Source organism: Dicentrarchus labrax, unplaced genomic scaffold (genome assembly GCF_905237075.1).
Source record: "Dicentrarchus labrax unplaced genomic scaffold, dlabrax2021, whole genome shotgun sequence".
In the NCBI taxonomy this organism is placed as follows: Eukaryota; Metazoa; Chordata; class Actinopteri; family Moronidae; genus Dicentrarchus; species Dicentrarchus labrax.
In genome coordinates this window covers 16,363,236-16,388,042 of record NW_026136704.1, presented here as the reverse complement: position 1 = coordinate 16,388,042, position 24,807 = coordinate 16,363,236, and the positions used below count along the sequence as shown (strand labels likewise).

The 24,807-nt window shown below is 39.6% G+C and overlaps 1 protein-coding gene across 6 annotated transcripts in view; it reads right to left on the bottom strand.

Moving 5' to 3' along the window:
• The window catches only part of grm5b (glutamate receptor, metabotropic 5b), a 76,972-nt gene that overhangs the window by 19,687 nt on the left and 32,478 nt on the right, over positions 1–24,807 (bottom strand). For all 6 annotated transcript variants that reach the window (XM_051396552.1, XM_051396550.1, XM_051396554.1 and 3 more), the window contains exons 7-8: positions 1,094–1,329; positions 212–333 (exon numbers count right to left, since the gene is read on the bottom strand). In XM_051396552.1, coding sequence (XP_051252512.1) covers positions 212–333; positions 1,094–1,329 — 358 coding nt within the window. The remainder of the gene's footprint in view (positions 1–211; positions 334–1,093; positions 1,330–24,807) is intronic.

Below are 24,807 nucleotides of genomic sequence, written 5' to 3'. Positions count from 1 at the left end.
TATAAACATGCTGCTTAATTACAGTGAAGTATACTCAGAGAATGACTACTGTACTGTGCTACTAACATAATATATAAAGATAAACTTTTACCAATCAAAACACCAGCAAACATGGTGCATTTTCTCACTCTCCACCCTTTCATCCCCTTGCTTCATCTCCTTGGTTTGCCCTAGTATGTCCCCCCCATCCATCCATCAGTACAGTGCCTACCTGATAGCCTGGGCAGAGTGCCCGTTGCATGTTATGCAGGCCATATGCCATCGAGTAGATGGCATTAATGACAAACCCCATCTTAGTGTCCTGTGCATACTGCTGCCGAAGCGACTCTCGCTCTGCAGAGGATGGTGGGTAGAGTCGGGAGGAAGGGAAGGACGGAGGGAGTGGGGATCGGGTTGTGTGAGGAAGGATGGAAAGAGAAAGGCAGGTATATCAGAGAAACTCTTAATTTCCCTTCTACTTTTATGAAACACAGTCTGCTTTTTCCCCCTGACATCAAAGTCCATTCTCTTCCTTCTCATTTCTTCTCATCAGCCACTTCCCACCTCCACATCTCATTTCTTTCTGCCTCTTTCTGTGTCCTGTTCATTTGTATTTCATGTCCCATTTCATTAGAATACACGAGACATGTCTCCCTTTGATGCAGCTCTCACACACCATTTTGCGTTTGAATGGAGAGAATGAAACAGAAAGAGAAAGATGGAGGGATACAAACACAAAGAAATAAAGGGAGGGTGAGCCCACAGCCACGAGGGATATCTCCAGATGAACCACAAAAGCTGTGTGTATTATCCATATGGTATGTGCGTAGGTGTGTTTGTGTGTTCAGTCAGTCTGTTTGCATGTTTTGTGGGTGTTATTTGCATTAATAGTGGCCATTATGAAAGCATGTCAATAAAAATGCAGATTGCTACTGTAGCCTATTATGTTGACCCAAAACAATGCAGCTTCTCTCTTTCTCAGTACCCCAGATGGTTGTTCACAAACAATTAATCTAAAAAATGTAGCTAATAATTACTGTGATGAAAAATTATATAAAACTACAGAATATTCCATTTTGTTTGTGCTGTTGTGTTTATTTGTGTCTATACTCACTGCTACAGGTGCGGTTGTATTTGCTGTTTTCCTGCGGGTGGCCTTTAAGTCGACAGTGGAAACGATGCTGCCAGAATTCTGGAAACCAGGGGTTCCTCTGGTTGTTTTCTGGGCGAAGTTTAAGGTAATACTCGTCAAACCACTTCACATCAGCCGACTGAAGCTTGATGGTGATACCACCGGCCGCTTCCCTGACGTAGCCATCTGTTACGTCATACCGGTCTGCCCATCCATCGCTGCAAAGAAACAGAAGGAAAGACAAGTAGAAAAGTTTGGTAAACTCCAAGACCCCATCAATGTATCTATCAGAATAAAAATACCTGCTCCACTGTTTCACAAACAAAAGAAATTTGCATGGTTTCTTCTGAATATGTGGTGGATCCATTTGATTGTTCCCAAACACAATGCTGATTATGCTGCAAAGCTATTTAGTGAACTTAATTGAAAATGTTACGCTTTTCAGAACTGTGTGGGCAAATTTTCTTTGTCACTTTTGGTCCTGCTATTATAACTGAAGGTTGAAATAAAGGGGCTGACTCAATGACAGTTTGGACTGCTTGAACCTCCCAGTAGCCAACTCTTACACATTATCTGGTCTCCACTACTGTTTTTAGAGACCCTGTTTCTATAGGAGAACCTCTAATATCTAGAAGGAACCATCTCGCTGGTGTGCTGTCTGCTTATGGCAAAGTTTAATCAGCCATGTGGCTTGTGAACCTTTTCTAGTGCCAGACCCTATAGGATTTTATACTGGTGGGTGAAATAATCAGCATGATTAGCTGAGCATGTACAGTACATGCAAATTATAATGTGTGGAGAAGCAAAGGTGAGTGGGTCAGGCTTTAGAGCCTATTAAGAGCACTAAGCTTTCTTCATAAAGCTGGAATTATAATACACAACTACACCTGTGTGTGTGTGTGTGTGTGTGTGTGTGTGTGTGTGTGTGTGTGAGTGATATGTGCAGTAAACAGCTGACATGCCTGTTATTGGATGAAATTAAATGTTTGGGTTGAGAGGTGAAGCGCAAGGGCACCAATATGTCACCCTAACAAATAAACCCTATTTCACAGCACACACACACACACACACACACACACACACACACACAGATGAAGACATTTACTTGGTGAGTGCTCCAGTTTCCTCAGAGGAAGGGACAAAAAGAATGAGAAATAGAAAGACGGGGAAGAAGAGAGAGAGGCAGAAATAGCAAATCAGGGAGAAAGACACTGAAGGGAGGCACAAACAGAATGATTAGCAGAGAGTCAGAGGACTGTGGGAGGGAGCTCTTACATCATTATGGGCAATGTCCAAAATTCATCATATTGCTGACAAATAGCCGTAAACACTTTGCTCACACACACATACACTAGCCGGGTTCTGACATGATCTAGGTCAAATGGAGTATTTTGGCTGCAGCTCAGCAGTCATGCTCCGTCAGACACCAGCTACACGAATATTGCCACCTCACAATACACATACAGTGTGGAGACATGTCGTTGTATTTTTCATTCTGGGAGGGGAATTTGGGTTTACTGCTCCTCAAGGAAGCACAGATGGCACAGTGTGTGTGCGCATGTGTGTGTGCATGTGTGAGGGAGAGATAAAGGGAGGAAGGGAAAGAGAGAGAAGTGGATATGAATGACAAATCTTCTCTTCTTCTATCACAACTACTGCCAACATGGCCTAAAGCAAAACAATGATCCTCAGCTCTTCCAGTGGAAATTCTCGTTTTTCTTTCTTTCTTTCTTGTCTTTCTTTCCTTCTTTCCTCTTCTCTCTGTCTTTCTCTTTGAGCCTCCAGAGAACAAAACTAATTTTCTCCTACAGCAGTCCTTCTAGCCTCAGTGTTTGTGTGTGTGTGTGTGTTGTGTGTGTGTGTGTGTGTGTGTGTGTGTGTGTGTGTGTGTGTGTGTGTGTGTCTGTGTGTGTAAACCGTCTCCTCTGTCTGCCACCGTTTGTGCCTATCTAACTGTCCCTCTTTTTTTCTTCCAGTCATTCTTCTTGTCACCTTCTGCCTCTAAGCTGTGGTCATAAATCACTGTGGAAGTAATTCTAGATAGCTAGCCATTACATGACAGACCATGTCTGTAACCATCCAACTAAATGTGTGTAAGTGTGTGATGTGTGTGTCAATGTATGTATGTTTGTCTTGTTCTCATAGATGTGTCAAGGAAACACTACTTTGGATACAGACAATTTATGTTTGCCTTCGGGGTCAGGATGCCCAAAGGTGCCCAAGATAAATCTGAGGGACAATTAACAGGATAGAAAAGCAGAAGCAATAAAATGCTTTAAAAGAAACGTGGTACAAAATTAGATTCCAACATTCCTCTAATCTTTGCTTCTTTCTGATGAAAAACTGGCAAGTTTCGGTCATAATTTGGTTTTAAACTAAAGACGGATACAACCACGACCCACCACAAGCAGACATTAGTTCATTTCATGGGATTCACAAGCCAAGATGGTTTATCTGATACCCGAGTTTATATCAGATTCCACAGAGTAATGGTGTTTCAACTAAACAACTTGAATGCCACGATCACAACGTTACTACAAACATATTCATCTTATGTACTGTTGCTTAGAAATAAACAATCATCACTATTTCAATAACAATGACAAAACAATTGAATTTGGAGCATTGCTTGTTTTTCAACTATTCGGTTGATCCTTAGCACAACTTATTCTACATTATACATTGCCTAGACTTAAAGCCATCTCTCTGTGAAATGAGTCTTGTAGTTAAAAAGTAAACATATGGAGCTTGAAATAGTTTTGAGCCCTAACTGTAACTTTTAGAGATCCACACGGCTGCTCGAACCATTGACTGGTTCTGTCTCTGGTGTCATGCAGAGGACACTGTTGTTATTGACGTGTTGTCATCTACAGTTGCTGGAACATTGAGAAAGAAAGTCAGTAAGAAAGAAAAAATAAAGAAAATCAAAGATATTGACAAGTAGAGGCAGTGAAAATGGATTCAGAAGTCAACAATCAATGATCATTAATCAGCTCTCTCTCGTCCTGTCAATAGATTTCTTTTTTCCTCTCACAGAGTTTTCTCTCTCCATCTGTCTCTTTCGCCCTCTCTCATTAACACCTTCAGCCTTCCCCTGAGCCCCTTTGCTCGGTTTTTCTCTCTTCTTTTCCATCCTCCAACTCTGTCACATTCCACTGCATCCGTCTGTCTGTCTGTACTTCCCGTTTTTTCTGTTTTTCTCATTCTCAGAGACCAAAATGACAAGCAACACCGGCAACATACACACAAACATGCTCACAACCACATTTGCATTATTGACCACCTGAAAGTAAAAATATTTCTAGAAAGTTCTCCTTAATTCCAATAAGCAACAGCACAAGCTGAGGTTTGGAACCAAATCAGTGACCTTCACCATGTTCATCTTCTCACTGTCTCACCAAACGGCTTCCCTCCCACTGTATTACACTGTCTGTGATCAAATACTGGAATAAAATAAATAAAGACACTTAGCACTTGAAAAAAAATTCTGTGTTTTATCAACTAATTTCTAATTGCCCCTTCAGGAAATAATATGTTTAGTGTGCTCTCCATCACAATCGCAGAAAATTCTATTTGCTCTGTTCTCTGTCTTGCACAAACAGAATAAGAAATGTGATTTCAATAATTTCCCAGTTATCACAATCACTCCCACACATGTTGGAACAACACAAATAACAACAATGCATTTTCTTCTGAGTCCCACATATTGATTTTATAATTGAAACAATACCATGACTGGTCTCATGGTCTCAGGTCTGTCTGTGAGCACTGAACTAAAGCACTAAATCATTCATTGGACGATGCATTATAAAATGACATATTTAAACTATATGTAATTTGTTTTTTTCTGTTTTTCTTTCTGTTTTGGGAGGAATGTTTTTGATGAATCCTCATTCCTGAAAGGTCTTGAATAGCTGGATGTAAGCATGGATAGTTTTCATATACACCGATCAGCCATAACATTATGAGCACTGACAGGTGAAGTGAACAACACTGACAGTCAGTGGGTGGGATATATTAGGCAGCAGGTGAACATTTTGTCCTCAAGTTGATGTGTCAGAAGCAGGAAAAATGGGCAGCGTGAGGATTTGAGCGACTTTGACAAGGGCCACATTGTGAGGCTAGACGACAGGGTCAGAGCATCTCCAAACCTGCAGCTCTTGTGGGGTGTTCCCTGGCTGCAGTGGTCAGTACCTATCAAAAGTGCTCCAAGGAAGGAAAAGAGGTGAAACGGAGACAGGGTCATGGGCGGCCAAGGCTCATTGATGCACATGGGGAGCGAAGGCTGGCCCGTGTGGTCTGATCCAACAGACGAGCTACTGTAGCTCAAACTGCTGAAACAGTTCATGCTGGTTCTGATAGAAAGGTGTCAGAACACACAGTGCATCACAGTTTGTTGGTACGGGGCTGGATAACATTATGACCACCAGGGTGCCCAGGTGGTCATAATGTTATGGCTGATCAGTCTATATCAACCAGCAAAAGATACGTAAAAGAGACCTGACATGTAAGACAATGTGGACTTGCAATGGTGCAGAGCTATTTTTCTGAAGTGTGTTTTTACCTATTTGGTATCATGGTGACCCGCTTTGCATCAAAGTTGGCAATGCGGCACAGTAAGGGTTGAATGTTAGTCTTTCAAACATAAAACTACAACTTCAGTTTTTGGTCTGAACATAATGCTTGAAATAGGTCTTTTTAAATAACTGTTCCACAAGAATATCTTACAGTAACTGCACACGTTTCAAACTGAACCCACTTATGATGGATGGAAAACATGGTGAGCAGCCTTTCAGTATCTCAAAAAAAATGAATTTTTCACCTTTCTCTCAGCAGTATGTGGTGAACCAGAATATTAGTATCCTCTTAGGAGGCTGGACTCTGTTCATTTACAAAACTGTCAGGACATCATGGTGAGGAGTACACTGTTTATAAGGGATGAGATGTGACTGGTGATGACTGACACTAGCCCCTATCACACCCACTGATAATGTATGATAATCAATTCCTCCGAGCTTCACCCCAGGCTACGTGCCTCCAACCACTAAAATACCAAAGGTGCACTTGTGTGCTGTACGGATTTTCAACCAAATACAATAAAAATACCCCAAAATACACACAGATATTTACTGATCAACATATACAGAATTTAACTGTGTGGCACAAGAAGAAGTAGCCTTCAAGATAAATGTATACATTTATGAGAGTGCCAAGAGAGAGAATGTGTGTGTGTGTATGTGTGTGTGTGTGTGTGTGTGTGTGTGTGTGTGTGTGTGTGTATGTGTGTGTGTGTGTGTGTGTGTGTTTGTGTGTAAGTGGGGGCATGGTTGTCTATGTGTTTGTCTCATAATATGTTTATAGGTACATTAGGCTGATCAATCACTCTATTCTTGATCAAAAAAACTGTTCTTAATGACATCCTGGTTCTCTCTCTCCCCGATCGTCTAGGAGCCCATGGCCGTTGCCATGGTTTCCAGCCCACGCTCAACCTGCTGTCTGTACTTTGTGTCTCATTAGAGCACGCTGGATTTTAAGTGTATGCACACACACACCCAAATCCTCTCTCTCTCTCTCTCTCTCTCTCTCTCTCTCTCTCTCTCTCTCTCTCTCTCTCTCTCTCTCTCTCTCTCTCTCTCTCTCTCTCTCTCTCTCTCATACACTTTCCTATTCACTATTCAATTAACATTAGACAGCCTGTCTCTACCAATATTGGAAATGCTATTTGCATAATAGTACAGTATGCCAGTGTTGTAGGCCAATGCACTACCTTAAGCAGAACTTTTACAAACCCATTCTACATACTGAGGCCTGGGGCAATTGCCTTTCCATTCTGTTCATTCAAAGTATAAATAGAAACTGGAACTCATTTGCGAGTGATTATTAATTTTCAGTTGGTTTTTTCTTGGTTATAAAATCCATCTTATGCCAGAAGTTTTTGACTTTGATTTCTAGCAAAGGCGTGCCAGGTGGATTTGGTTTACAGGAATACTAAACGCACCAAACAAATTAATCTTTGATCTAACTGGCAACACTTGCAATGGACTGACTGAGATATTATCACAACAAGAATGTTACTTTAATTAAATTTGCAGTACAAATATTTGACAATAGATGTAGAGACGAAGATCAGTGGCCTGAGCGCAGAGAAGCAGAGCACTATGGTGAAACTTTTTTATCTCTCTCCAAGAAAACAACAAGGTTCTGTTTAGATACAAAGCAAAGGGGATTTTGACTGCTGGACTGGGTTTTACTCTGTATGTTTCAACAAAAGCAGTGAATGAAGTGTAACATTTACAGGGGTTTACAGCTCAGATCCAAATTCACCAGAAACTCCCTCCCTACAAAGAGGGCCTACCTACAACTCTTTGCTGTCTTGGCTCCACAATGGTGGGAATGAACTCCCCATTCTTATCAGGATGAAAGAAACTCTACTCACTGCAGACTGAAAACTCATCTGTTCAGACTGCCCCTTGGACCATGACAAAGCTTTCTCTGTTTCCAAGCAGCAACTTTGGTTGACTGGCAAATGAAGCCAACGCAGAAGTAACAAAAACTCCAGTTCTTCGAACGGTCACTTGAGGCCGGCTACAGAAGTGAGTCAATTTCCATAAGCCCCTATATTAAAATGACAAACTTTAAAGCAGAAATTTCTCGCTTGTGACAACTGTAAGTGATATGAATTTTTATTTAACTTATCCGTTTAAATTATGATCAAGGCTTAAAATTATGCATAATTAAGGGCATGGACGCTTTCAGTAACAGGGGGGTGCCAACACATGCGGCTTGTTTCAGCCACCCAGGTTCATTCAGCTCCACCCACGCCTCATCTCTTTGCCCATTTGTGGATTAGCTGGGAGCCGACGGAGTCAGGATTGCCAAGATGATGACGACCAGAGCCGACCACACTGGGCTTCACAACAGCTCTTCAGAAACCTATGGGTGACGTCACAGAGACTACGTCCATTTTTAATTACCAGCATATAATCTGATTGTTTCTAAATGTTGCACTTGAAGTAGTGTTTATTTGATTAAGTAGATCTACTTGCATGATTCTTGCCATTTCTGGGCTGTATCCACATGGTTAAATGCACTTATTGTAAGCTGCTTGAGATAAAAATGTAATGTAATGTAACTCGAGTTTTCTCTGATTAACGTTCAGACTCCTTTCCATCTTTTATATCTCATAAAGCCTTACTATAAATGTTCATTAAAGTTGGTAACATTTTGACCTTAAGCATTCACGACTTCTCCTCAGTTCCTTGCATCTAGAGTAACACCACTTATTTTTGCCTTTGCCTGTTCCATTGACTGTACTTGATATTGTATTGTGAAAAGCAAATCACCAAAAACCTAGTTCAGATCTCCATTAGGCCATTCTTACCTTAATTCAGTTTAGTTTTATGGCGATAAGGCACTGCATGTAAGACTATGTAATGGTCATTCATTTAAGAGAGTGTATAAAAACATCCAAGAATAATGAAACTGAAAACAGTCCTTTTTGCCTAATTAATAATTCTCCACTGCGATTGCTGAAGACAAACCGGTGAACATAGTAAAAGTCAAAGTTAAAAGTGGTGTGACTGTATCAAACCATGAGCTCTGTATTGTAAATCTAACTAAATCAAGAGCTGACTGTGTCATTACACCCCCACAGCTAAACAAGGCCTTCCTTGTTGGACATTTCATCTGAATTAAAGTGAGCTGATATTTAATCAGTGAATGAACCTCATTGTTTGGGGATCCACAGCTTAAAGTAAATGTTCATTTGTGTTATTGTTTCCTTTTGACCTCATGCTGTGCTTGGTCACGATACAGTTGTAGAACATTTGCCAGTGTTTGATGAAAGAGTAGAGAGAGGGGGCATGCATTTCAAGTTCAGAGTTGATATTTTAGGGTACAAATGTGCCTAGTAAGACTGGTTTAGCTCTGGAAAATAAGGTCACAGATTTGGTATTGGCAAAATATTTGAATCTGATCTGAAGCTGTGCTGCCAATCGGTCACTTTAGAAATTAATGTCTGGGTTCAATAAAAACATGCCACCCGACCCCAACCCACCCACTCTGTAGCTGCCATGGCAACCTGGCAGAGATTCTAGATGAGCATCTGCTGCTTACAACCATACTGCACACACACACACACACACACACACACACACACACACACACACACACACACACACACACACACACACACACACACACACACACACACACACACACACACACACACACCAGCAGTCCACCAACTAAACCTGACAGCATTAATTAGCTGGACAGACAACACAAGTAGGGAAAGTGAACACAGAGCACACACAGACAGACGGTTACAATCTGACAGAGCAGGGAAAAAATCAAAAATTGAAGGAGAAAAAAAAGAACGTAAGCTGCTCTGCAACATCCAAAATGTAACAGCCCAATAGTTGAACATGTATAAGCCTCGCTGTCAAAATTCAAACCCAGAAAACCAAAAAATAAACAAACACAGATGCTGTCCAAAGGATTGTGTGAATGTTGGTTGTTTGGCGCGTTTAAAAATGCTGGCCCCACATTTAAATCACAGTAGTTGAAGGTTTGCCAAGCAACACAAAACAACAACACGTGTCAATTTGTATCAGCACACAAAGTAATCTGTATCTGCAATTTGTGAGGGAGAGAGTTCACAAGTTAGGATGTATTACTTTAAGAGTCAGCCAAGTCAGCTCCTCTCCACTGATGGATGGTGAAAAAGATCTGTTCAGTGTCCTGTATCTTATTGATGTAGTTGTACCCAGAGGAAAAGAAACCCTTGATATAACCAAAGTTGCATGTCATAATGCAATAATGCATGTTATAGTTGTTGTTGTCAACCAATCTTTCTATTACTGTTGAAGCTATCAGATATAAATTGTCATTGGTGGCAGACTCGTGGTTTAGGATAGGAATTGCAACAGTAGAAAGTGAATCAGCAGTGGGCATGGAGCATTATTTAGTTGCATTGCTTCTGCTATTCTGACCCTACACTGTAAACAAGGATATGAGGTTTTAGTTGCCTCAGCTCGTTTCCTTCAGTCAGTTCAACTAAAATGTGTGGTGTACTTGAAATATCAAGTTTTTCTGCGCCCAAATAATCAGTTCAATCAGTCGTTCAGGCAACATACATTTCTTAGTTGACTCAACTTATGTACGTGTGGCCCCTGCAAAAGTGCATATGCAACCCCACACAGCCAACAAGGGCTATACACCTCCATGTGCCACAATAAATGTACTTTTCGGATCAGGAGGAGGAGGATCAAGGTAAGAACACACTTTTAGCTTGCTTGTATTTATCAAAATGCTTGTTTAATGCTTGGTTAAGTATTGTTAGATAGATAAATTAGATAAATGTTACACTAGATTGTCAAATTAAACCTGGCAGCAGCAGTTTTTAGTAACATAAGATTTTTTACGGTGAATTTTAGAATTTGTGTAATTTTTAGTTGCTGTAGTTAGTAACATGAACAGTAGTAATAACAGTAGCTCAACTATGGATTTTGTGCACCATATCTGAGTGTGTTACAGAAGCTGTAAGCAGTCAGTCATGCATTCGGATACTTTATTTCCTCCGTTTTCTCATGATAACAAGTTAATTTGACTTTGTTTTCCTAAAATAACAAGATAATTAATTCGAGATCTCGAGATAACAAATTAGATATAATAGGCCTGAGAGTGTGGAGTGAATGTGTGTGTATGGCGAAGCAACAGAGCAGGTTAGCAGTAGGAGTTCGGTTAGAAAGAAATGTACAGTATGTTGCAATACACACTTAAATAAAAGGCTACAGTTTTTCAAAGTCTGGCAGCCAAGCAGCAAAGTATAACACCAGAAAAGCAAAGTCTTATTATCCCAAGATCGCTGGACAATTATCCCGTTATCGAGAAAACAAATGAAATTAATTCCTAATCACAAGAAAACGGAGAAAATAAAATGTATGAATGCATGACTTCTTAGGGCTTCCGTAGTGTGTGATTTTAAGAACAGACAATCATTTTTTGCAAGTAGCTAAATAAGTCATGAGCCATGTTATAGCTAGACAGTGCACATCATTTTTTTTCAGCCTGGTATGGTTGAATGAGTTTACAGTACAAAAATTTATGTCCAATTCTTAATTATTAAGCTTATTCAGTTGTCCTGTATCAGTGCTAAAGACAAATGAGATATACTAGAAAGATGATATCTCACTCTTTTTGATTTCATCCCACATCCTGCTACATAAGCCAGTGGAAAGTGATGAATGTAGAAGTGAGCCCCGACAGGTGGGTTTATTTTTATTACGTCTGTCATCATACCTTTGCGATGTCTCCACAGGACACATACATACACATTATATGCTATACCAGGAGGAGGAAGTAGTCTTGAATCACACCGACGGTAAAGAGAGACCATTACAATTCTTTGTCGTTAGAAACGTCATGCTTTCAGAAAATATTAAAAGTTAAACTAATCAGGATTTGCTAGATTTGAGTTTTTGGCCTGTGAGAGCCAAAGCTGACCTCTTTGCTCTCAATGTATTTTATGTTGTAAGGAAACCACTGATACGACTAATAATTGTTTTTGTCCTTACAGATCAGTGCAGAGTTTATGCGACTGGTTTCGACTGAACTCTTTCTTTGATGGACTGGACAAATATGTCCCGAGCCTGCTCAAAATGTACAGAGCGAAGTAGCACCAGTGCATACACTGCTTCAGCCCCTTGACATACAAGTAAGGACAGTAAAGATTTTTACTATTGTGTTATGACATATGAGGCTTTATAATGTTACAATGTCATGTAAACAGTTAAACATCTTAAAGTGTCATTTTGACAGAGCAGCCATGTCCCATTTAGCATGTACCAGATGTGACACAGCAGCTACCCCAGTGTTGTCATGGACATGCCTGATTACAATTTTTCTTCTATTGTTGTTGTTGTGTTATGAGACTTCAAATCAGAAGAGAAGAGCTTTGCTCTTTGCTTGGACTTCCATACTACCTGAAGGAGGACCCTTCAAGCTTCGTCTGTGTCTGCGAGGTGTGTGAATTAATTTCATTGGCATGGGAAAATCTAATTATAGTGAAAAACAACAACAAACATTGATATTTACACATGTTAAAGGTATGTCAGATTTAGGGGACTCTACAGAATATGGAAGAAATTTATTATAATATTCATAACTATGTCTTCATTTGTACGGAGCCCCCCCTGGTGACATTGGATTAAAAAAAAAATAACGCAAGGCCACGCATTATTTTTTTTTATCCAATGTCACCAGGGGGGCTCCGTACATTTGTGTATAATCACCTGAAAATGGCTTAAAGCGAGCCTTTTATATCTACAAAATAAAAGAATCACAGACCTGAGACTCCATGTTTTTTTTCTGTTAAAATTATCTTGACTAAATACATTATACAAATAAATGTATACATTTATACACATTTACCAAATTGAAAAAGTGAATTGGTAAATTGATGGTATATGCTTGATTTCTGACTTTTCTTTATTATGTGCTTTAGCCTGGCAGTTCAGAAGAGGAGGTCACAAAAGGAGTTGACATTGGGCTTCTGATTGTTTCAGAGGAAGGTAGAAGCAAGCAGGAGTTGCTGGCAAAATAGGCTGTTGATGTTGCTGTTGTCCTGGAGGAGCACATCATTCTGCACGATCTAAGAGATGTTGCTAATGACTTCGCGACAATGATGGGTCTTCTCTATTGCTTCAACATAGACTACCCCAAAAATACACTTTCGAACTCATACAGAAAGTTTTCATGGGCATTGGAAGTGGCAACTGTTCACCCAAAATTCGAAACAAACTGCTTCAAGGGCAAGTGTAGTGACAAGTTGGCCAGCTCCATCACATGTTAAGAAGAGTCAACACAAAAGAAAAAGGTCTGTATACTTGTTGTAAATGTGCAATATTGTCTGTTGTAGTACGTATGTAGAATTTGTTCAATCAAGACATACACAAGATCTACTTGAATTGCAGTTAAATTGCACTAACCTTTTTTTTTTCAAAGCAGTTAGCTTTTGTTTCACACCTACCTTTATACCATGAAACTTCTTGCATGGTAAACTGTAAAATCTTAATATTACAGTTTTATTATGTAAATGTTAACAGCTAAACATGTTAAATATCTGACACTTGTCATAATTCTGCATTGCCTCATGGTAGTAAAACCAAAAAGGCCCCCCCGTTTTGAAATTCAATAAAATGGCAGGCTGAATGGTCTTTGATGTTGAAGAATAGTTTTTATGTTGTACTATAGATTTAAGTTGTGTGGGAAAAAGATGCAGTTCAATTTTTATTAAATGAACTTAACATTGGAACTTAGTCATTTTATGTTGCCTAAACTAGGATTTAGGTTTGTACAACTTGAAATATCTTGTTGGTATCACTAAAAAAAACTTGATTAAACTTAAAATCTAAAGTTGATGGGACTAATTTGACAGCTTCACCTTTGTCACCCCAACTATTTATTCTAAGTTTAGGAAACTCAGATATATGTTAAAGCAACTTAAGTTACTAAGTTTGCCAAACTAAACAATTTAAGCCTTAAATTGTCCAACTTAAAATTTTAAGGCAGCCAGGTTACAAATTATTTTAAGTTGAACGAGCCAATTTTTTTTTACAGTGTAAAGATTATGATAAATGATTATACAGTATCATCTGAGTAAATCCTGTACTAACAAATGAGTAATACACCCCTTGTTAAAATTTTGCTTTACATTTCTCATGGTCTATTTAGCACAGAGATGAATCCTATTAGCGACATAGAGAAATGTTTAAAAAAGCAGCAATCCATCAATTCTTGGAGAGTTTTAGAGTGAGGCTTTAGGAAGAGCATGAGCTCTGACATTTCTTTGCAAATTCTAATTTGAACGGAAAGTATCAACCATTGCTGAACCACGACACCTCATCTAGCAACAGGCTCAGCCAAACGGAGGTCAAAGTTCAACATGACAACAGCAAAACTCATTAAGGCAAATGTCAGAACTGTCTCACACACAGACACAGTGGCGCTAAACTCTGGGGGGTGTGTGTGTGTGTGTGTGTGTGTGTGTGTGTGTGTGTGTGTGTGTAACAGAGGGAGAGAGAGAGAGAGAGAGAGAGAGATGGATGCAAGGCCTGTGTCCATGTGCGTACCCAACTGTGTAATTATGTGAGTGATCGGACCACTTTACACGCCCATCATTCAATAACACGCACACACACGCAGCAGAACAGCCCACGCCTGCTTACCTTGGCAGCAGGTTCACTTTTACTCATCTATCGATGCCACACTTCATTACCCTGTCTCTATTTTTTCTGTCACTCTCTCACCTCTCATCTGTTTCCTGATTCTATTTTCTCCCCACATCCGTATGCTCTCTTTTTCTCATTCTCATCTATCTATCTATCTATCTATCTATCTATCTATCTATCTATCTATCTATCTATCTATCTCTCTCTCTCTCTGTTCCATCTGTGTCTGTTTCTTAATTGATCACTGGCTGACCATCTAACACAGTATTTTTTTCCTTCTCCTTTCATTTTATTTGTTCTCTCTCACATTTTCTATTTATTTTCCAGACTATTACTCAATCTTTCACAGAACCTTAATTACATTGGCAGATCATCACTGAAATGCGGTTACCTAACTGCCTGGAAAAAAAAGGAAAATAAATCAAGGACTGTCTGACACACACACACACACACACACACACACACACACACACAGACAATATTCATATTCATAAAGTTGTGGAATGTTTTAACGAAATGAGCATTTAATCCTTCGTCGTAAAAAAATAAATCACCAGAATTGGAATTAAACCTTACAGTCACAATATTAGTATCACCGTGAAGTGATACAGTGATACAGTGTAATTATTGACCCTGCCTCAAACTCTTTCCATAACCAAGATCAACAACATGCGCTGACCTTAGAAATGCCCTTATGTCCTTCAACTGTCTGCAAAGATAAGTCACAAAGACAGAAGTACACACTCCCTCTCCTTCTCACACTCACCCATACACACATGTTCAGGCTAGTTTAGGCATACAGAGTGTATTTCAGATTTTGGCAACTTTGTGTATTTCCCCTGGGCTACAGACAGCAGACTCTGATTTGATAAGTAACAGGGGGACAGAAACAAAACTGTCAAAGCAGATGAGAGTGAGAGACACAGACACAAAAATGTTACAGATACAAAGACGAAAATATTCAAGACAGACTGGTGGAGAGAGACACTTAGGCAGGCAGAGAAGAGGGAAAAAATGCACATACATACTGTTGCAAAAAAGTGATGTTCAGACAGCACATTCTCATTCATTCCGGGCTGATCAGTGAAGCAAACTATAGCTCAGAGAAGGTCACTCGGAGAAGTGATGCAGACAAAAAGCTCTTTCCTAATGGAGAAAAATGACAGTTCAAATATGTTACAGCAATATGCCAGTTTCATTTTTTAGCATGCTAACTTCAGCAATGCGTATTGACCTTCAGGGCCTGTTCATACGCACTCCATCACCGTTTGTCACCAAGAAAACGTCCTTCTTGGAAGTTATGTCAAAAGCAATGGAGAAGAATTGTTTTAAAACAGAAGTGGCTGAAGAAAATATCACTAGAAGACACCACTGTGGCCTCAACAAGGACATGAGGCAACACATTGGACAATATCCAGTTCAGTTTGTCTTCATTACTGAACAAATTCACTTTCAATCAATGGGAGTGTGGAGTAGATAAAGATAGAAACAGGGGAGTGAGGAGGCCAGAAAAAAGTAGTAATTAGCCACGGCTTTGACAAAAACAGAGTAGAAAGAGGAAAGAGAAATATTCACCTTCCTAAGGCATGTCACAATATCCAGAATTATGAATGTGTATATTTTGATCAGCGTGTCCCCAGTGGAAACACACAGCACCATACCTCCCATGCTCTACCTACTACAGCATAATTGGAAACATTTTATGTCGCTCGTTGTGTGCACAAAGTGTGGCATTGGACCGCCAAACAAATACAAAGTGTATCCTTTCTTGCTGACTTTGACTTAAATGAATGACTTTGTTGACTCTGACAAGAGAAATACCAAGGAAAGCTCACATTTGCATTTATATTTAAGATGAATGAGCACACCAAATGCCACTGCTAACACCCCTCTGACACAAAAGCAGATAAATATCTAATATTAAAAGCAAACTGAACAGTCTCCTTTGGAATATATTATATAATCCTGTGATTACAATAAATGGTATTTCATTTTTTTTTTTAGCATTTTCATTCACTGTATGTTACTGCATAATAGGATTGTGTTGTAGAGGGCATGAACACTTACTGTGAAGTGGACCTTGCATTTCCATTTTAATATTGGCAGGCTGTCTTTATACCTACACACAACACTACTGCTCATTTGTATTCTCCTTTGAACTACAGCAGAATCACCCCCTCTTCACTCTACTAACAGAGGTGCTGAGGCGAAAAGCAAGAAAGCAGGAGATACACTAACATTAGGAGGAGTAAAGAGAGAAGTGAACAGTGAAAATAACTTTAGATGTAGAGATGGCATGGGTGGAAAACGAAATGGAAAAAAGGAGGGTACAAGGGAAGAAAGATGGATGAGTGTAGATAACAGACATTATTCCCCTCCAGCTGGGGTCTTTGTCTGGACGCAGTCAGCTGTGAGAGTAACGCACACACAGATATTTAGAAGACACAGAAATACATAGTGTGCCAAAAATCTCATCTTCTGTTGAATGGTGTGTATTAGAGCCCGACCGATATATCGGTTTATTCTTTACTTTCTTAGGGCTCATTTCTAGAATTGGTTGACAGTGTAGCCAATATGTTAAATTATAATTAACATGTTAAAGAATACTAAACTTAAAGAATATTTAACTTAAAGGACCAGGGTGTAGGATTTAGTGGCATTTAGCTGTAATGTTTCAGATTGCAACTAAATTAACACAGCTGGCGTCTGTATTTTATGACCTGGGAATGAGAACAGGCTGTGAAGTCTGTAGGAGAAACCACCGTGGCCACAAAACCGTCGAAAAACGTGAAAGGCCCTTTCTACAGAATTAATCAGTGTTTGGTTTGTCTGTTCTGGGCTACTGTAGAAATTAACTTGCTCTATTTGAAAAGTGTCCTGAGATAACTTCTGTTATGTTTTGGGACTATACAAATTAAATTTAAAATTAAATTATACACTAATGAAAACATACCTATAAATATTTCATTCCATTTTCTGCCAATAAATCCTCCTAAACTGTGACACACTGGACCTTTAAATAATGAAATAAAAAAATTAAAAATAATTATTATTTCAGAATAATAAGTCATATCGGTGCAAAATTGGTCTATTTTCACTCCAGCTCAAAAATTCTGTAATTCTGTAAAAAGAAAAATCTGTGAAATTTTCCCCTCCAAAATCGGTATCGGCCTCAAAAATACGTTATCCGTCGGACTCTAGCGTGTATGTGTTGTGCGTAAAAGCTCCACAATATTTGCTGTGACTTCTGACTATTTTATATCTCAATATTTTGGGTCATCAGATTCAAAACAGAAAAACAAGACTACAGAAGAGCTACAAATAAAGATCAACAAAGAAAGGGAAAGTGAGCAGTGGGGACGATTAAAGAAAAAAGGAGCAAAACAGGCCAGCAGGAGACAATGAAACTCATGAGAGAAACACCAGAAGGAGTGGAGAGGTTAAAAGCAGCTAAATCCACAGATAAGGCAGGATTGCGAAAGACAGAGAGAGAAAGAATAAAGTGACACAGATATGATCTCCGAGGGAGAGACAGACTGACTGACTGACAGAGTGAGAGCGAGGAGGATCAAAAGCAGACGGCAGTGTATTATAAGGTTGGATAACTGGGTGTTTCTTGATGAGGTCCAGAGAGAAGAGCAATAACATTGGAGGTGAAGAAGTGAGTTGAGACGTGGAGAAAGAAACAACGAGAAAGAGGAATGGTGGAATGATGTCAGGGGGAAAAGAGTTAGAGACCGAGGCTGTATATTCTGCCTATTCCTCCAGGTCTGGCCTCATCACTTTTTATTGCTTCACACATAAAAGTGTCATCTTTCATATTCAGCACAGCGGACATTGTAATATCACCTGCTGAGGTAATACACCACCAATGTAACATTACTCTGCCTCTCCCTGTCTCTCTTATTTCTGCTTTATCTTTATCACCGTGGTGGCCTTTTGGTCTCTCGCTCCCTGATCCTCTCTCACCCTCTGCTTTTCCAAGCCTCTCTCTATCATTTTCTTTTTTTCCCCCCTCCAGCACTTTACTTTCTCAGTTTCTATATTCAAAGACCACGGTGCCAAAGCAAAGTCATTTAACTGACTTTCAAAGGCAATGTCCCAGCCCGGCCCCATACTGTAAGGTGAGTTTGAAGTTAAGTAGTGTCACTATTTAGCAAAGCCATTTCCATTTCAAACCAGCCAAAGGAATTAACGGTTAAAGGAGAGGTTAGGATTTTATTTTTATTTTTTCAAGTCTATTTTAAGACAACACTGACAAAGTTATTGATCATGAGACAGGACACAAGGAGAGATTACAGTGACCCATGAGTCCTTCAACGTGCATATGGCATGTGAGTATTGAAAACAAATGACTTGAAAAAAACTTATATAATGACACTTAAACAACACTGGCACTTGAAAGTCTAATAACACACATTCTGTACTAATATCCAACAAAAAAAAAATGTCACTACAGTAGATCTTTTAAGAGGCCATCAACATTGGAGACACACAAACCTCACTCAACGCCACACACCCTTCTCTGCACACATACAAACACACAGCCATTAATGGACAATCTTGTGTAACCTAATGATGGGCCAGTGGCTTAGAAGCAGCAGTCAGAGCTATCCCCTGCTTTACGCGGTGGCAATAATTATACTGGTTGGGCTATGCGTGCGCACACACGCACACACATACACACACACACACACACCAGCCTGTCTGTTTGACAGCAGGGATTAGCAAGGAGAGGTGCAGCTAATGCCCAGTAACGAGACATCCAGCTTATCGCCCACAGAATCGTGTGTATCTGAGTCTGAGTGTGTGTGTGTGTGTGTGTGTGTGTATCAGAGAAAGCGAGAGAGAGCATTAGACGGATCTACAGTAAATTAACTGCATGTTATTTTGGACTTTAATGACTTTCCCACATCTCAATGGTACCACATGTCTCAACTAGTGCTCTCCTCTTCTTCGCTCCCTCCCTATCTCTCTCTCTCTCTCTCTAGTTCTCTCTGTTTCAGATTTAAATGTGCTTTATCTGCATGATGGGTGTTGGATGACACAACATATAAAACAACATGACAATATTAATTAACCTATTCATTATTAATAAAAAAAACATTAATAAGACAAATGGAAAATAAAACATATATAGCGGTGAGTATTTTATTTTATTTTTCTATTATATATTTTAGTATTATTACTGTTTTGTGGTTTATTGTATGTATGTTATGTATCCAGGGCACCATCAAAAATTAGACCTCGGTCTCAATGGGTCTTCGCTTGCTAAGTAAAGGTTAAATAAAAATGTACATAATAATTTACATATAATCTCACATACATTCATGTACACATGGATTTACAAGGGTATCACTGAACAGATTTTTTCTCTCTGGTGGCAGGTGATGATGTAATCTGCTGATATTTGTGGTTTTGTCCGCATTTTAACCCAGAGGACTGATCTGCTTCTGCACAGCTTAATTTGTATAATTTGGGGTATTTTTTCTGCCAATATATATTTCTCTGATCTGTTTATATTCTGAGCAGGAGAGGAAAAATGCTGCTTGTCCTTTTCGAATAACAATGTAAGCATACTTCTGGTCTCTGGGTAGCAATTCTTTTGCCAACCAATCTCTATGGCCAGACATGTGTCTCTAGAGTTTATGCAGGAACAAGGATTTCTTTGCCGAAACTCATCAAATCCATGGCTGCTGCAGCAAGGACCCATGCTGGTACATGGGGCATCACCTCCACCCGGTGAGCTATCAGGGCGCCCCAGATTATATGTATATATTTATTTAGAGTTGGTCATGTTTATTGTTGACTGTCATTTGTTGTTTACTTCTATATTGCTAGTATGCGTTGTCAAATTCTGTCAATTTCTTTGGGTTTTGTGGCTGAGGCTAGTACAGATGGGTCTAGCTGGTGCGTGCAAGCCACATAATAGACTCTGGATCACTTCAGGACAAGTAGCTATAGGATTTGATGGCACTCATTTGTATTTGCAGTAGCAACAGATATATTTCTAGTTCTCTGGAGGCAATGTTTGTTGAATCTGAGGATGTTTTCAGTTTTCTGAAACACCATTACTTTCATTGTGCTTGTATTTACTGATAATCCCTGGCCTTGCAGTAATTCTTGAGCAAGGACAGGTTTTCCTGCACTTCTTGTGTTGTTGAGATAGTATGGTATCTGTAATGAGAGGGCATTTTATTTATTAGACCCAATGAGCCAAGGTGATACAGACGATTTATTGATATACAGTGACTCTGTGCTCCTGGAATTAAGGGAGCAGGAGCCTGTAAATAATCTGTTTTGGGGGTATCTGAAGCAGATTCATATTCTTAAAGTGGAAGGGACTATAGAGACTGTCTCGCCAATAATGTGACCATTTGCTGTATATACGCAGACATTAACACAGATTAAACACTTGTGTTAGATTGTTATTTATCAGCATAACTTTGAATGTCAATTGAAATAATCCGCTCTAGCCTCCTATCAGTAAAATTTACCAAAATGACGATGACGTAAAGGATCTGAGTGAAGAATTTGGAAACTGTCTTCATTATAGTAAGAGAACACAGATGGAGGCATGTGTATTGCACACAAGTAAACATCCTGATCTCTCTTTGTTGCAAACTTTGTCTCTTACACACGCTTTCTCACTCTATCTCTGCCTTTCTATAATTTTCTTGCGCTCTGTCTCCTGTGTTGCTATGGTAACAAGCTGTGCGGGGGCTGTGATGCGGCACACATCACACCCGTCTCAGTGAGCTCACCGGAAGAGAAGGAAAGTAAGGGAGACAGAGACAAATGGGTGGCGGGGTGTATGTGTTTATGTGCTTGCTGGAGTCAGGGGAGGATATCCTTAACTGCCAATTTTAGGTGTCATTTGAAATCCAGTTGAAGAAATGTTAACAAGTTGAAAGGAACGTTTTGATGTCCAATGGCTGTTAAAAAGATTGATTTGATGGCCTGTACAGAATTAGGATTACGTCTGCAGACTGAAATTTGTAGCCTAAGTATCTCTGTTATCTGTTTGAAACAGCTGCAAAGGTAATTAAAAGTTGATTTTCACTGCATTGTAATCTGGTGCTTGCTTGGGATGATGCTAAACTTGGCCACCACCTGCAGATCACTGCCTGTCAAAAGCTTGCTGGTGTTACAGATAATTACATACTGAAGCCAATCACATCGTCTGACAGTTTCATAAAGTCACCCAACACAGGCTTAATTGTTGATTACAGAGTAATAGCTCATGAGTTCTATATGTTAAATATTGTCTGATAATGGTAAGTTACCCTGACTTTACTTAATCATAGTCTTTATAAAAGACTAAACTGTCAGTATCTGGTGACTTTTTAAATAGAAAAGATAAGTAGATACATCGTAGTAAATATGGGGAGTCAGGCTACAAACAAAAGCTTCCACCATGTTCATTCATAGCCCCAAATTGCATCCAAATAAAGCCTAAACTATTCAGTGGATTACTTGGGGACATGAAGGAGAATCTGTGGCCAGCCAAAACACACCAAAGAGGGGGCATACAATTTAGTAAAATGGCCCTAGACTCCCTTTCACTCTGTTGTGAACGACCTCCTCAGCAGACACCAGAGACTCCTCCATTGATCAACCAAGTTTCTGATAGGAAAATCTAACCGAGGTGGTGTCCAGCAAACGATGTGGGCTTCATTGATAACTGGAAGCCTTTTTGGGGAAAACCTGGTCTGATTAGGAGAGACGGCATCCATCCCACTTTGGATGGAGCGGCTCTCTTATCTAGAAATATGGCGAAGTTTATTTCTAAAACCTGACAGTCCAGAGTTGGGACCAGGAAGCAGAGCTGCTGTCTTACACACTTCTCTGCGCTTTCTTTAGAACAGTCACCCACCCAAAACCCCATAGAGACTGTGTCTGTCCCCCGACCACCTAAATTATTTAAAGAAATAAAAACAAGAGGAGTTCAACATAAAAATCTAATAAAAATTAAAACTAACTCCTCAGTAGCACAAAATTAGAGAATGAAATGTGGGCTGTTAAATATCAGGTCTCTGTCCACTAAAGCTGTTTTAGTGAATGAATTAATATCAGATTATGATATTGATTTACTTTGTCTTACTGAGACCTGGTTGTCCCACGAGGAGTATGTTAGCCTAAATGAATCCCCCCCCCAGTCATATTAATATATTAATACTCACATTCCTCGAGGCACTGGCCGAGGAGGTGGAGTAGCAGCCATATATGATTCGAGCGTTTTAATGGACCCTAAACCTAAACTAAATTATAATTCATTTGAAAGCCTTGTTCTTAGTCTTTCACACCCAAACTGGAAAACACTGCAGCCAGTTCTATTTGTTATAGTGTACCGCGCTCCTGGACCGTACTCTGATTTTATATCTGAATTCTCAGAGTTTTTATCAAGTTTAGTCCTTAAATCAGATAAAGTAATTATTGTAGGTGACTTTAATATTCATGTGGATGTTAACAATGATCATTAATAGACTCAATTGGCTTCTGTCAGAGTGTAAATAAACCAACTCATTGTTTTAATCACACTCTTGACCTTGTTCTATCATATGGCATTGATATTGAACATTTAATAGTCTTCCCACATAATCCTTTCCTATCTGACCATTATTTAATAACTTTTGAATTTATATTATTAGATTATAAGCCATTAGGCAATACTTCCTACAGCAGATGTCTATCTGACAGTGCTGTAGCTAAATTTAAGGAGGAGATTCCTTCAGTGTTTAATTCAATGCCATGTCTAAATTTAACAGAGTCCTATAACAACTTTAGTCCCTCTGAAATTGATAATCTTGTTGATAGTGCTACAGGCTCACTACGATCAACATTAGACTCTATCGCTCCTATAAAAAGGAAATTATTAAAACATAGGAGACTAGCACCTTGGTATAACCACCAAACCCGCCAGTTAAAACAAATAGCTAGGAAATCTGAAAGGAAATGGCGCTCTTCCAAGTTATCAGAATATCGCTCAATTTGGCAAGATGATCTTAAAACTTATAGAAAGGCCTTCCGTAATGCCAGAGGAGCCTATAACTCAGCACTAATAGAAGAAAATAAGAATAACCCTAGGTTCCTCTTCAGCACTGTAGCCAGGCTGACAGAGAGTCACAACTCTATTGAGCCACATATCCCCATAAACTTAAGTAGCAATGACTTCATGAGCTTCTTCTATAATACAATTATTACTATTAGAGAGAAAATTAATCACCAACTGCCATCAACAGTTATCAGTGGCTCTCCAAGTTCAGGGACTTTTACTAATGTAAACTTAGATACAGTGGGTACGGAAAGTATTCAGACCCCTTTAAATTTTTCACTCTTTGTTTCATTGCAGCCATTTGCTAAAATCAAAAAAGTTCATTTTATTTCTCATTAATGTACACTCAGCACCCCATCTTGACAGAAAAAAAAACAAATGTAGAAATTTTTGCAAATTTATTAAAAAAGAAAAACTGAAATATCACATGGTCATAAGTATTCAGACCCTTTGCTCAGTATTGAGTAGAAGCACACTTTTGAGCTACTACAGCCATGAGTCTTCTTGGGAATGATGCAACAAGTTTTTCACACCTGGATTTGGGGATCCTCTGCAATTCTTCCTTGCAGATCCTCTCCAGTTCTGTCAGGTTGGATGGTGAACGTTGGTGGACAGCCATTTTCAGATCTCTCCAGAGATGCTCAATTGGGTTTAGGTCAGGGCTCTGGCTGGGCCAGTCAAGAATGGTCACAGAGTTGTCCGAAGCCACTCCTTTGTTATTCTAGCTGTGTGCTTAGGGTTATTGTCTTGTTGGAAGGTGAACCTTCGGCCCAGTCTGAGGTCCTAAGCACTCTGGAAGAGGTTTTCTTCCAGGATATCTCTGTACTTGGCCGCATTCATCTTTCCTTCAATTTCAACCAGTCGTCCTGTCCCTGCAGCTGAAAAACATCCCCATAGCCTGATGCTGCCACCACCATGTTTCACTGTTGGGATTGTATTGGGCAGGTGATGAGCAGTGCCTGGTTTTCTCCACACATACCGCTTGGAATTAACGCCAAAAAGTTCAATCTTGGTCTCATCAGACCAGAGAATCTTATTTCTCATAGTCTGGGAGTCCTTCATGTGTTTTTTGGCAAACTCTATGCGGGCTTTCATATGTCTTGCACTGAGGAGAGGCTTCCGTTGGGCCACTCTGCCATAAAGCCCCGACTGGTGCAGGGCTGCAGTGATAGTTGACTTTGTGGAACTTTCTCCCATCTCCCTACTGCATCTCTGGAGCTCAGCCACAGTGATCTTTGGGTTCTTCTTTACCTCTCTCACCAAGGCTCTTCTCCCACGATTGCTCAGTTTGGCTGGACGGCCAGGTCTAGGAAGAGTTCTGGTCGTCCCAAACTTCTTCCATTTAAGGATTATGGAGGCCACTGTGCTCTTAGGAACCTTGAGTGCTGCAGAAATTCTTTTGTAACCTT